Below are 13,699 nucleotides of genomic sequence, written 5' to 3' on the forward strand. Positions count from 1 at the left end.
ACTTTCAGCCTGAGTACAAAGAACAAAGCCACCTCGCTCGCCCACCTTCTCCCGTAGCTACGGGTCTCGTTCTAACAGAAAAATCTTTAATAACCAAAGAAATTTGTGTAAGAATATTAAGAATTGTAAGGAAAATGATCGAATTACTAACATGCCAAATCTTTCCGGGAACTGTAGTTACTAGTAAGTATTTTTCTTTCAAGAATGAACAGCTTCTTTTTATAAATGCGTTTTTAATGTTACATGACCCCCCCCCCCCTCCTTTGGCCGAGTATTTCTAAAAGAAAAGAACATCTAAGGCAGGCAAAATGAGTACTGACTACTAAAATCAAAATATACATAACTCGCAGCCACCCTTTCCAAAATCTTGGGCCCGTCACTGGTTGCTAATGTTATAATAATGAAATCATTGGGATTAACTACTGTTTACAAATGTGAGCCGAGAGTATTCAATTCGAACTTTGTCTAGGCTTCAGGTTATGTTCATATTAATATTGTGGCAGAGATGATATTTCAATTATACTTGAAAACAATAAAACTTTAATAAATTCAATATTCAGACGATTATATAGAATTTATGTCAATTCTATAGCATTCACGTAATATTTTTTTAGGCCGAAAACCATCTATGGTAGTCACAACAATAACGTGGACGTGCCACACCTACCATCTTTCCTCATGTGTAGTCATGTTTTCTACTGCTCGCTGTTTTTGTGTACTTGATCAGTTTGTAATTTTTTTCCTGAACAGATTCTGTGGCCTTGAGTGTGGTCCATCTAAGTCCACTGGGATCTCAGATGAGCTTCAATAACAGCCAGAGAATTGAGAATGTGACCGACTGGGCCAATATCACCAAGAAATACAAAGTTCTCATGGGAGAGTCTGAACACAGCACCACTCATAGCAGCGAGGAGGACCAAGGCGAGATTAATTAGTTCGGACATGTCACTATTTGGCATTATTCTTGTGTAACCAAAACTACTGTTTTTCCTATTTGTTCCTGTCGATCCATTATACTTGTATACAAGCGTGTGTTTATTATTTTTATTTGTCTGTGTGTTTCAACTTGTTTGTGATGGTGAGTGTCAGTTGATATATATTTAAGTATGTAGATTTGGATACTTAGTTACAGTGATAGAATTGTATTAAGCATTTAGTTAGTGTTAATAATGAAACAACACGTCAAAGCAAACGCAAAATTTTCTTGGAAAGTTGTTATTTGTTAATAATAGATTGAACATAAGCATATTTCTCAAGAATTGTTAATGAGTCAAAATACGATTGTAACCAATACAGTACAGTACTTACATTAACATTAAAAATTTTAACAATACTTTGATATCATGAACCTTCTTTTAAAATTCAAAATCTACTAGAATACTTAAAAATGTATATAAATAATTTATATATGTAAATAGATACACAAAAACTTTTTTATTGTAAAGTCCTCTATCCATCGAGGAATGTATTACAGTATTACAATAGAGAGCGGGTTGTGTACATATAGCAACTGTTAAGATAACATTGTTTGCTCAATAATACAGGGTGATTCCCTCGCTAGAGGCCTCAAACTTCTGTCTATAAAACTGCCATTTACTTAAAGTTTGTATTGAAAATTTGTAGGCACATATCTTGAACAATGCAAAACAGGATCTGCTCATATCCGATGCTGAAAATGGTCCCCTTCCACATGCAAGCACTCTTGTACACGTCTCTCCAAATTATGGAATAATTTTCTTAAAGTGGCGTCGGTAATTGCTTCAATCCCTTGACGTTTAGCTTCTTTCAGGGCTGCGATTGTGCGCGGTTTATTTCTGTATACTTTTCCCTTCAATAAGCCCCAAAGAAAGAAGTCGCGTGAGGGTGAGATCTTGGTGCCCAAAGATTTTTTGAGATAATTCGGCCTCCAAAAAAACTTTTAATTTCTCTCATACTGACATTAAAAGTGTGACATGTCGCACCGTCTTGTTGGAAATATCCATCAGTTAGTTCATCATCTGTTAACTGATTGACAAACTCAGTTAATATTCGCAGGTAGACTTCCGTGTTATCCCTTTGTTAAAAAAAAATAGGGTCTATAATTCGCCTACGAGACACTCCACACCACACTCCAATTTTCTGAGAATGCAAAGGCTGTTCATGTATTGCACGAGGATTTTCTTCTGCCCATCTACGCATGTTTTGAGAGTTTATATAGCCACTCAGATGAAACCATGCTTCATCCGTAAACCAAGTGAGGTCTAAAATCCCGGGATTCTGAGTAAGAAAATTCTGAAACCATAAACAAAACAGCCCACGATTTTCATTGTCTGTCGGTTGCAATTCTTGAACACATGACACACGGTAAGCGTGTAGTTTTGATTATTTTGCAGCTTTTCGACACGTGGAATATGGGAGATTAGTTTCTTGGGAAAGTCTTCGCAATGATTTTGTTGGTGAAGCCAGTAATCGCTCCTTTACATCCTGTTTTGTCTCTTCAGACATTTTCCGGCTTCCTGAATGCTGTGTGACAAGATTTCCCGTTGTCTCTAACTTTCTTACTAATTTCTGGATACAACACTTTGAAGGTACATGTCTCACATGAAATTCAGTCTGAAATTCCTTTTGACATGCTTTAAATGAACCAGTTTGCCACTATTTACGAGCGAGGAACACACGCTCTTAGATTGTGTACATTTGTAATCCCTATACATTCTAGCCAGCACTACCGAGATGCATTGCCGCGGAACAAAACAAATGAAGGTCACTGGAAGAGTTCAAACCTATTGCGAGGGGTTAGATCCTGTTTTACATTCTTCAAGGTATGTGCATACAAAATTTCAAGACAAACTTTAAGTAAATTGCAGTTTTATAGACAAAAGTTTGGGACCTCTAGCGAGGGAATGACCCGATATTTTCATTACGAAAATAATACTTGTAGGCCCCTATGTGTGTGTTCTTATAAGATGTACATAAATATAAGTGCTTTTCGTATCTTCTTCAAAATTAATGCAGTTTTCCTGCTTGTGTACGTAAAAATAAGCTGTCTTATATATATGATCGTATATAAATTGTTTATATTGTGTGATGACGAGTTTGTGTTGTTTTTTGTACATAAGAGTTCCATATATATATATATATATATATATATATATATATATATATAATACGTTACATTATTATAACCAAATAGTTATATATTTCTAATAATATGTTTGTCGTAGATTATTTGTATACAGAGATGTTTGTTTATAAATGCATATATGTACGTTTTTTCGATAGATTAGAAGCATGGTTTAATGGTTATATATATAGAAGTTTGAAATTTTATAAGAATATATTGTATATCTAATAATGCTTTCTTAAAATCTAAACCTAATTCCTTTATTTACTAATTTTCTAAATGATGGTCGAACTAAAAATATAAAGGAGACATTTAAAAAAAATCAAAAGCTCTACGTTTCTTTTAGTAAATTTGTAAGTTCTGTGAAAAATATTGAAATTATTGTACCTACAGTTTAAAAAATATTTAGTCTACATAATTAATGCAGGATTTCTATACATTTCTCTATTTGGAAATTCAAAATTTAAAAGTTATAGATACTGCAATCAACAAAAGAAAATCATTATGGCAAAAATAAATTTGATACTCTAAAATTTCTTTTATCTACAAGACAAATTTGTATGTAACGTTAACGGCAACTTAGAATGGAAAACTAGTTTTAGTATTTGAAGAATATTTGGACGCAAACAAATTATAATATCTTAGTCAAATCTTTCCCTTCCCACCTGCAAATATACTTATTAAATGAGTCAAGTTGCATTTTCGGCAATTAAGTTGGAATAGTAAGCCGCGGTAGCTCAGTCATTAGGGCATCTGACTGCCATGCGAGAGACCCGGGTTCGATCCCGGCAGCGATCCACCTGTTCAAGCGGCTCCGGCGCCCACCCAGCGTCGTATAAAGTGGGTACCTGGAGGAAACTGGGGGGGGGGTAAAGGCGGCCAGGGGCGTGGTGCACACCCACCTTCGGCCGTGATCAAGAAAGTATGGTGACCTAACTCAACACCCCCTATACGCCTTCATGGCGTCGTGCAAAGCGCAGGGGAGCACTTTACCTTTTTTGTTGGAATATTTTTATAGTGAAAATTGACTTATCAGTTCAAGTATATCAGTGAAAGAGTTCCTAGTATATGTTAAATATTATTTTCGTATTGTTGTTATTGTGCTAGAGAAACATTTAAAATTTTGCTTCTACATTTTTGTGTAAATTATACACAAAATAATTGATTTATTAAAAAAAAAACTTCTACAGAATATAAATTGGCAGAGCAAAGATATACAAGAAGAGAGGGACATCAAAAGCTTCACTTCTGTTGCTGTTTCTTTGCTACAATTTTTATATCAAGAGTTGGCCTTCAAATCTATTGAAGAGAATCAATCACTAGCGATTCCTTTCACGTCATCTGTAGAAAGAAGTGTTCTCGCTGAGAAGGAAGGAGATAAATCAACTTCTTTTTATTTTCATTTCTTGGAAAACATCCAAGTGGATACAAGATTAAGGAACTCACGAATCTGAGTGAGCTTGTCGACAACAAAGAAAAACCTCATCATGTTCAGTTTTATTAGTCATTCAGAATACCATTTTATCCTTTCGGATTCATCCCTATCAAATTTCTTTATAGTGAATAATAGTCGCCATTAATATAGCTATAATCTACTTTCTGCCACGAAGTAGCTTCAAACATATGTCTCCATTCAATATAGATTGTAATTTGTCATATTTTACACTGAGTCTGACGTGAGAGGAACTGTAGCAGTGTCGATGCATTATACAAGATCCTATAATTGAAAGAATTAAACTTTTACCAATGGTTTCAAACCCCATAGTGCATCATACACCAAAATATGATAAAAAGGTAAGATAATTAACCTAGAGGGGTCATACCCCACATATGTAGGTTCATAGTCGATATTTCCCTTTTTAATGCTCACAACCCCCCAAAAAATATTCCTATTGACCCCTCGTAGTACTGTGCTCAGCATATCCTTTACAAAACCTTAATTCGCATGTACAATATATTCAACCTTTTTAGTGATTCTGTCCTTGATTAAAATTTGTCCTTGCTTAAAATTTGTCCTAGAATTGAACGTTCCATTAACAAGCGATTTAATTAAAAGTTTTGCCTCTTCTTTAATTAGGCGGATGGTTTTTAACTCCCTGCAGGTGCTCGCCTACAACAGGGATTTCACTAATTAAATTATTCTTCAATACACATTTACATTGAACTTGCCTAGCTAAATGTCTTCTGCAGACTGAGTCTTCGATTATATTTAGCATTATCTCAATTCTATGGAAATTGATTTAGTGAACGGAGTGCGTTAAGAATTTTTATTGTTCGGTGAATAATATTATATATCATTTTATTTTTTGAAATTGAGATTGTAAGACATTAATTCAATTTGATATGGATCTAAATCTAATGTAAAATTAATATTATAAAATATTTATTGAAGACTTCATAACGTGTTCTATGTATTAAAGTTAGGAATAATTACAAAGTTTAATGTGTATGTTGATATTACTGAACAACATTTACAATAATATTTAATAATTATACTTTCTAACGTAGACATGTTTCAATCATTGGATTTCTAGAAACTACATTTATATTTATATTCTTATGAAAGAATAACCATTGTAAACGATTCATATAATAATAATAATTCAGGTTTTCAAGTATATACAGTGGGTGTTATAGAAATAGTGTGATTTTGTATTAACAGAACGATAGTTTGTTTTGAGCCTCTCATGCAATAACATGTATTAAATAGTAATAATTTTGAGTATAAATTCCAAATAACAATTCTTGTAATGTAAGATGTACCTTGTATTACTTGTCGCAGAGATATAATTTAAACTTTGTCATAATGTAACACGATTGTTTTCGAACTTATGATAAAAGTTCTGATTGTCATTAACAATATTCAGTTGGATGTGTAAAGCTTAATTTTACATGGAAAGATATTTTTCTGTACAATCATCCTATTTCTTATCCTAAAATTTCCTAAAGTTCGAGTGTATTTTATACGAATTAAAAATTCTACGTTTGATCTCGTGGACAATAGATTTTTGTAAACGATGCTACTGCTTGTGATAGATATATTGAACAATTACTGTTTCCGAAATAATTTATAATTATGTTCGTGTTATCTTTGATGTTAGTGGCCTTAGAATACTTGCATGTTAACTATCGTGTACAAGATTAAGAAACAAATATTTTGCTATTTGTACAAAGACAATAAACTGTGATTTACATCAAATGTTCTTGTACTTATTTGTCTCATCTGTTTGAAATTCTATTTTTCAAATAGAGATAATAGAGAAGATTGAGAAAGCAGGAGTCTGCGCTTGAATCAATAAGTTGTATTTGCCTTTCATTCACCTATTTCCGACTTTGTGGTTAACCTGTGGATCTTATTTATCGCACCAAACTCAAACACCTTCTTGGTCAAGCGGCGTATTTCGTTTTCTGACGTCAGCCTAAATGCTTTCGTTGTTAGGCTAAATGTATTGTATTTATAAGAGGTTTGTTAATCGTCAAGGAACCCATAAATTCTAATGGGTTCTATTGGGTTCCGCAACAGGACCGAATTTCCTCGCACAATTTAAATTCGGTCCAAATTACGTATTGTTTCATTGAAGAAAGGTTCCTGGACCGAACTTAAATTGATCCGGAAAAAGGTTCAGGTTCCTGGACCGTAGTTAAATTGATCCGGAAGAAAGGATCCTGGACCGAATTGAAATACTTTACAGATAAAAAGGTTCTTTACGGTCCAGAACCCATTTACGCTTGCTGATTTTCTCCCCTGGACCGGAATTGAATTTATTTAAAATTCTTGGACCTTGAACAATCCTGATTTATTCTAGGAGATTTAAACTTAACAACGTAAACATTACGAGAGTACGTCAGAAGATAAAATACGGCGCTTGACCAAAGAGGTGTTCGAGTTTTGTGGGATTAGTCATACCCGTTAAAAAAAATGGCCACGATTGATGTATGTAAGACAAAGGTAATTAAAAGTAAAAGTATCTATTGGAAAAAAAAAACTTCAAGACATGTCTGAAAACTTGATTCTGTGCCTTATCTGGGGTCTCGAAACACAAGCTTCGATGCTTCACGGGACAGAAACCGAATGCAAGAACAAACCTGACCTACATAACCTACTGACGTAGACATTCAATAAAGGAATGCATTCCCTTGCACGGGGGAAAAAAATATGTTGGTAACAGCCTGTGCAGTCTCTCTTGATTTACATGCAAACTTCATCATTGGTAGGTCATGGATCGAAATATGTATATCATCATCATTGTTTTTTCTCATACACACAGAATCGCTGTATCGAACTTCGCCAATTTCCTCTCTATTCAATACACATTTGCAACTTTACGCTGCAGATTGTCTGTACCGATCTTGTCATCATTGGCACAGTAACATATCGCGGGGCCCTCGACGAGATTAGAATGCGAGACCCTAATACGTTCTTTAAATTTGAAATCTCAATGTGAATCTATACTTACAAAATCATTAGGCATATGTAAGAGAAAGTATTATCAAACTTACATAATAATAATAATAAATTAAATTACTGATTACAATTATATTTAATACTTCAACTCATCCTAATAATTTATTTCTCTGCTTTTCCTCGAGCTGAATTCGATCGCGACTTTTAACGAGTCTAGAGATGAGGCTATCTCTATGGATAACTGAGAACCTGGCAACCTTGGCAAATGAACGGACGATGTAGCTTTACTGTGCTCCGCAATTTTGTGTAATTGATAGAGTTTTTAGTGAGTTATGGCGAATATTCTAAGACATGGAGAACTGTAAGTACTATAGCACTATATGCAGATTAAGAATTACTCTCTAAAATGCAGCCCCGATATAGAAATTCGATCAATTTAACTTGTTTCACTGACCTACGCAAAATGTAAACAAACATTATTACCAACCACTACAAAGTGTTATTTGGATCAAGTTGCTACCCTTTCGATATATCGTAATGAGCAATGAGGTCCTACGTGGAATATGTTAGAGTCGTATCAAGGCAGAAAGTGAAAGTGCAGTGTTGTGAGCATATTAAGTTATCCCATTTAAAATGTGTACGGTTAAAAGAAACAGACTTAAAATGTATGAAATCCACAGATCAAACATGGCATTGCTAATCTTGTTCCAAAGCGAGACGAAGTAGTCAGCAACTAGAATCCACCATGCCAGCAGAGGTGCCAATTCTTATTGACTGAACGTTCACTTCGTAAATTGGACGTAGCTAATTTGACTTTATATTAACAATACCATTTCAGATCTTAGATAATAATTGGTCATAATTAAGTATTTGGTTATATTTCGAAATCAATTTAACCAAATCTATGAATTTCCTGTTGTTCCTCCTGCGGATAATGTTTCTCTATATTCTCGAACCGCCAAGTCATGAGAAAATTGTGTTACGTTTATCAACCTTTCTAAGAGATCCCGCTATTGTTTTTTTATTTTTCTTCCTGAATATACTAAAGTTAGGCAGCTAACGCTCGGTATATTTAAAATACCAAATATTTGATTCAAAATGCAGCTGTTAACTAGAATTTAAAGCCGGTAAAACATACTATTTTAGTTGTATTGCCCACAACCATTAATATTTTCTATATATTTTTCTCACTTCTCTTCATTATATTTTACAAAAAATAAGCCCAATGGGACGCGAGGCTCCGGGAGTTCGCTCACTTCGCTCACACCTTGATACGGCTCTGCTTGTAAGGCTTAGGCTCTGCAGGAGTGAGATTGCAGAGAGAGCTTGAAATCAAGTTTTCAGATGTCGCTTGCAGAACTGTTCAGTCCATAACCATACCGCGTAGTGACATTTTTGACTCGTTGTTTTGCAGTCCAATGTTGTCAAGAATTCAAATTTAACGTTCTTCAGCCAATTTACAAAAAAATAGACTTTTCTCGGATCTCACTTCAAACTGTAGGTTCAGTCCCGATTAGCCTTATGTGTATAAAGTGGACTTTAAATTCAAACTAAACCAAAAAACAAACTTTACCTGAAGGTAAAAATGTCATAAAATAAAAATAAAAAAGGACATGATTTCCTTTATTTACATAGATATCATTCAGCAGTAAGATCTCAGTTCTATTATACCTTGTATAATATATATAGTACAGTATCTTGAGTCTGCCGTTTCATGAATGGAATACAATGTTTCATTCTCTCTGTTTACTGCCTGTTCAAGGTAATTGTACACAGATATCAACCTCTGCGACCTATGTTAATGCTTTGACAAGTTTTCCATTTATATGCAAACAACTCCAAAACTTTTAGCCGATATTTCGTGATTCCACTTTCCTTCCTGCTACTTCCCTGCTCGAGAAAAGGAAACACTGGGGAAATTAAGATAAGAAGACGAGAAGAAGAAAAAGGTTAAAAAGAAGGAGCTAACGACACGTAATCTCAATTTTGCTAGAATCGACGAAAGGTGAAAAAGGACCAACCTTTCTTCTTGTATCGTCTCCACGGGATGCCAGCCTGCAATTTGTATAATGAGGCCTTCGTTATCGATTTTACGCGTTCAGCCGCGGCAAGCTATACGTTTTGAGTTGAGGGCACTTGCCGTTGTGGTAGCGCCAGCGGCAGACTTCGGGGCGGCATCGACGATTCAAGAGAACGACCAGAGTTCGACCCGACCTCTGATCCTACTACAACTATGAGACACTCTTCTGTTTAAGAATTCTGTCGCCAAACTAGAAGCGCGGTTAAGGTAAAGAATCTCTCAGTTCTTTATTAATTCAATCTCACCATGTATATAAAATAGCAATGATGTGTAAACTACCGGTAATCGTCTTTTTAAAAATAAACTAAAAAAGGCCAACTTTTCCATTCAAGATGAAGAAGAAAATGAAGAAAGTGTCCTATTACTTTTAAATTAAAATGTTCAAGGGGACGGCATTATTACTATTGTCGTGTAAATAGAGAAGTAATGAGAGGTGTTTAACTTTCAGCAGCCCAAGGAGACTAAGATTTTAGCATTTATAGACCGTTAATAACAGTAATAGTAATGATTATATTTGTAAATGGGTCACTAAATATTATGATTATTATCAATGAAAAGTTTACAATATTAATCAATAATACGTATATTTCCTTTTAAACATTCTCATATCAATGTGAACCTATTAACAACATTATTAATATTTTTATTATTATTATTATTATTATTATTATTATTTATGCTTATTGTAGGAGTGCATTCAGATTTCTATTTTCAACTTTTGAAAAATCTATCAAAATATGTCTGAATTTTCACTATTGGAGACTACATACAATTTATTATTGCAAATTACAGTATATTTTCCTTTGACAAATTCTGAAACATATTTATGCTATGAAGAAAATAACATTATTGTAATAATACTGAAATCATTACTTCTTGATTTGATTATATAATTAGTGTAAAATGTTTACTAAACCAATGGGAGACGTTTGGATCCGTTAAACCCTCCCCTTATATACTGCCATGACTGGGAGTGAATGTATATTATTAACAACTGATTTATATGAAATGCAATTATGGATAATCATTAAATATGGATACTCCTTACTGATTTATTTACGGTTATCCTTCAGTAACACCATCAGTGAAAGATTGTTAGAAAGACCCCCGAGGAGAAGGGGGAAATTGGTGGGATGGAGTCGTTTTAATTACACCTCGAAATTCCATTTTTAAATGCATATTTGAAGAAATGGTTAATTTACTCAATACAGTTTCTGTGTGTGTGTGTGTGGGGGGGGGGGGTGTCTGGTTGGACTTGAAGTGCTTGTTCCCTGCGCCGCCCCCTTTTTAAATGTATAAGGGCATAATTGGTCGGAAAAGATTAACTGTCCATCGCTCCTGTCGTTCCTTTCTCTTCTACTATACATCCTATATTAAGTTTTTATGGAATGGAAGTATTGTCTACTTATTGGTGTTTCAACTCTTACACAGTAAATAGCAGAATATAGAGTGAATAATAATAAAAAAAGACTATGGACATTTCCTATTACCTTTGCTCTGAGTTCTGTGATTTTGAAAGTAATACCTACTTCTTTTGACAGTTCACCTCGTAATTGTGATCGCAATGGTGTCGCACTTAAATTGTTATATCACTCGTAACGCCAATAATTAATTTTACATTAATTAAACAGAATTTTGCATTAATTGTAACTAAGAAAACACAATTTTGGAATATGGTGCAAGTGGACAATGTAAATAGACATAGATGCGCCATCTATTCACAGCTTCCTATGAATTATTATCACTACACTCGTGACAATCTGAGCATTTGACGAAGAAGAGTTGTCTGATGGAGCAGAAAATAGTGCCTAATAAGGTAAAAGAATACAATAGTAATACAATTGAACCAGAGTTATACGTATGTCAGGGTGAATAAAAGATAATACGTATAACTGAGAATTACTTACAAATCAGATTTAGATACCATGTCATATCAATATTAAAATACTGCCATTGTATCTCTTTATAGGAAGACTTCATTAGTGAACATTTGATACTGAAATATTACAGTAGACACTGTGGTTTTGCTACTCAATTTGAAAAAATCGTCTAAAACCGAATTAAGTATAAATGCATTACGTACAAATAAGGTTTAATTAACACAGTTTTTAATTATATTTTGCCGGGAACTACAGTAATTTATGTATAAATACAGAATTACTCAGAGCTGAATTACGTCTCAACTGTAATTTCATAATATATTTTTATGCAGGGAAACTATATTGGTGGAAATCATGCTTGTAATGCAAATCATTTCTCACACCTTTCTTTATTATTACAGTTATTGTTTCTGCTAGACGATATCTATTGATGGTTTGTAATTGAAGTTGTTAAATTTTCAAGCACAGAAGTCTACCGTGTTTATACTGTTGTTATTTTTTCAAATAAGTGGATCTAGAAGTCTATCCAGTTTTGTATATTGAGTTATCATACGAGCATTGCTCTGCCTTTTAGTTTTTGAATTGAATAAGATATGGATATGATGTCGTACATTATCTACGGAAGTAAAGTTTCGTATTTCACTGCTTGCCATGCGAGTAACGTTCCATATTATACTCGTCAAGGAACTCCAGCAACCTCATCGAATAGTTTCACGTTAAGATATGCACATATTATTTTTTTTCTGGTGCCTTCTTTTTGGAGAGCGTCGCGATTATTCTATATTGTTTCCTTGTTTCAAAGTGACACGGAACTACAAAATGATGTTGTCAGATAAAACAGAACTGACACTGGGTAGGTGGCAGTAGGCATCACAGACCGACCTGAAAGAGTCCAGCATTCTGCCCAGCCGAATAGGCTACATTTATGGTAGAATTCTCACACACGCATGCACACATACAACAAGAGAGAGAGAAAGAGAGGAAAAATGAGACATAAATAGAGAACCCAAAGAAGTAGAATGCAGAAAGACAAGAGAAAAGGATTAAGTAAAAAAAAAGAATGAAAACGACGAAAAATAGGAGAAGAAGGAGAGAAAGAAAAAATGATGAAGCAGAGAAAAAGAGCTTGATAAAGCGGAAATAAGGAAGAGAGAGGTGAAAGAAAGTGATAAAAAGAGAAAAGCAGATCCCATCTTTAAGCCTTCCAAATTAAATTCTCTGGCTACTTCGTCAGTACATTTGGGTAATACAACTCCCTTCCCACAAATGCAACCAATGAAAATCTCTCTCGATAACCACAACTTATCACCGCAGTCACACACATTCTTATGCTATCCTACTGGGAAAAAATAATAAAACTTCCTAAGCTGGATTGAAAGTAAGGGAAAAGAGATGTAGTTCAGTTAAAAGAGAGGTGCATTTGAGAAACTGTTCAAATCCAAACATAACCGAATATAATTACATTGAGACTAAGGTAATTACAAAGGGCGATTGAAATTGAAATTTGAAAGTACTTCCAATTTCAAAGGCAAGCTTCATTTAATACAAGCCGAAAGCATTACCTCTTGAAAGGTGAATGATGAAAGTGGAAACGTGATAACCCTTGTCAAAGCCCGACAAATTGACATCAGCGTCAGGAAGTGTAATATTTTCGTTAAAAGTGCAAGCTAAGCATGATGGTACGAAAAATGACGCACATCGCCCTAGTGGCTACTCATTAAGTTAAACACAATTCTGATAATAGTAATTATTCAATTAGCCGGAGCGTGATTGGGTTGCTTCAATTTAGTTGGCTTCAGCTGCGTTCGGATGACGAGGGCTATCGGCTTCCAACGGTAGCAGCTTCTAGTATGTCGGGAGCATCATTTGCAGATTCGCAGGGGCGGAGCCTGAGTGGCAGTGTTGCCACTTCACAAGATATCTTACCATTTTTTTTCGATAATACAGTGTATATACTTGCCGTATGTAGTTCTTACAGCCTAATCTTTGAGAACGCAAATATACATGTGTGTCTTTATTGGAATCAGATTTTTTAAAAGTCCACTAATTACAATATAAAATTCTTAAATGCCAGAGCCTCCAAAAATATGGTAACAGTCAGGTTATTGCCTTCCGGTCAAACAGTCCTAGGTTAGATCCCGGGTGGAGGCAGAATGCACAGTTTCGATTCCACTTTAGCCCAGAGTAACCTATCTGAGCAGGAAGTGAACTTTAAAAGTCAAAACAAATTT

The 13,699-nt window shown here is 34.5% G+C and overlaps 1 protein-coding gene across 2 annotated transcripts in view; it reads left to right on the forward strand.

The window, feature by feature from the left end:
- Positions 1-2,807, forward strand: part of nompC (no mechanoreceptor potential C) — a 213,664-nt gene extending 210,857 nt beyond the window's left edge. For both annotated transcript variants that reach the window (XM_083122460.1, XM_083122459.1), the window contains one exon: positions 751-2,807. In XM_083122460.1, the coding sequence (XP_082978586.1) occupies positions 751-935 (185 nt within the window). In that variant the 3' untranslated portion in view covers positions 936-2,807. The remainder of the gene's footprint in view (positions 1-750) is intronic.
- Positions 2,808-13,699: the final 10,892 nt, after the last annotated feature.

The sequence above is a fragment of the Lepisma saccharinum genome, chromosome 5 (genome assembly GCF_977018435.1).
Source record: "Lepisma saccharinum chromosome 5, izLepSacc3.1, whole genome shotgun sequence".
NCBI lineage: Eukaryota > Metazoa > Arthropoda > Insecta > Zygentoma > Lepismatidae > Lepisma > Lepisma saccharinum.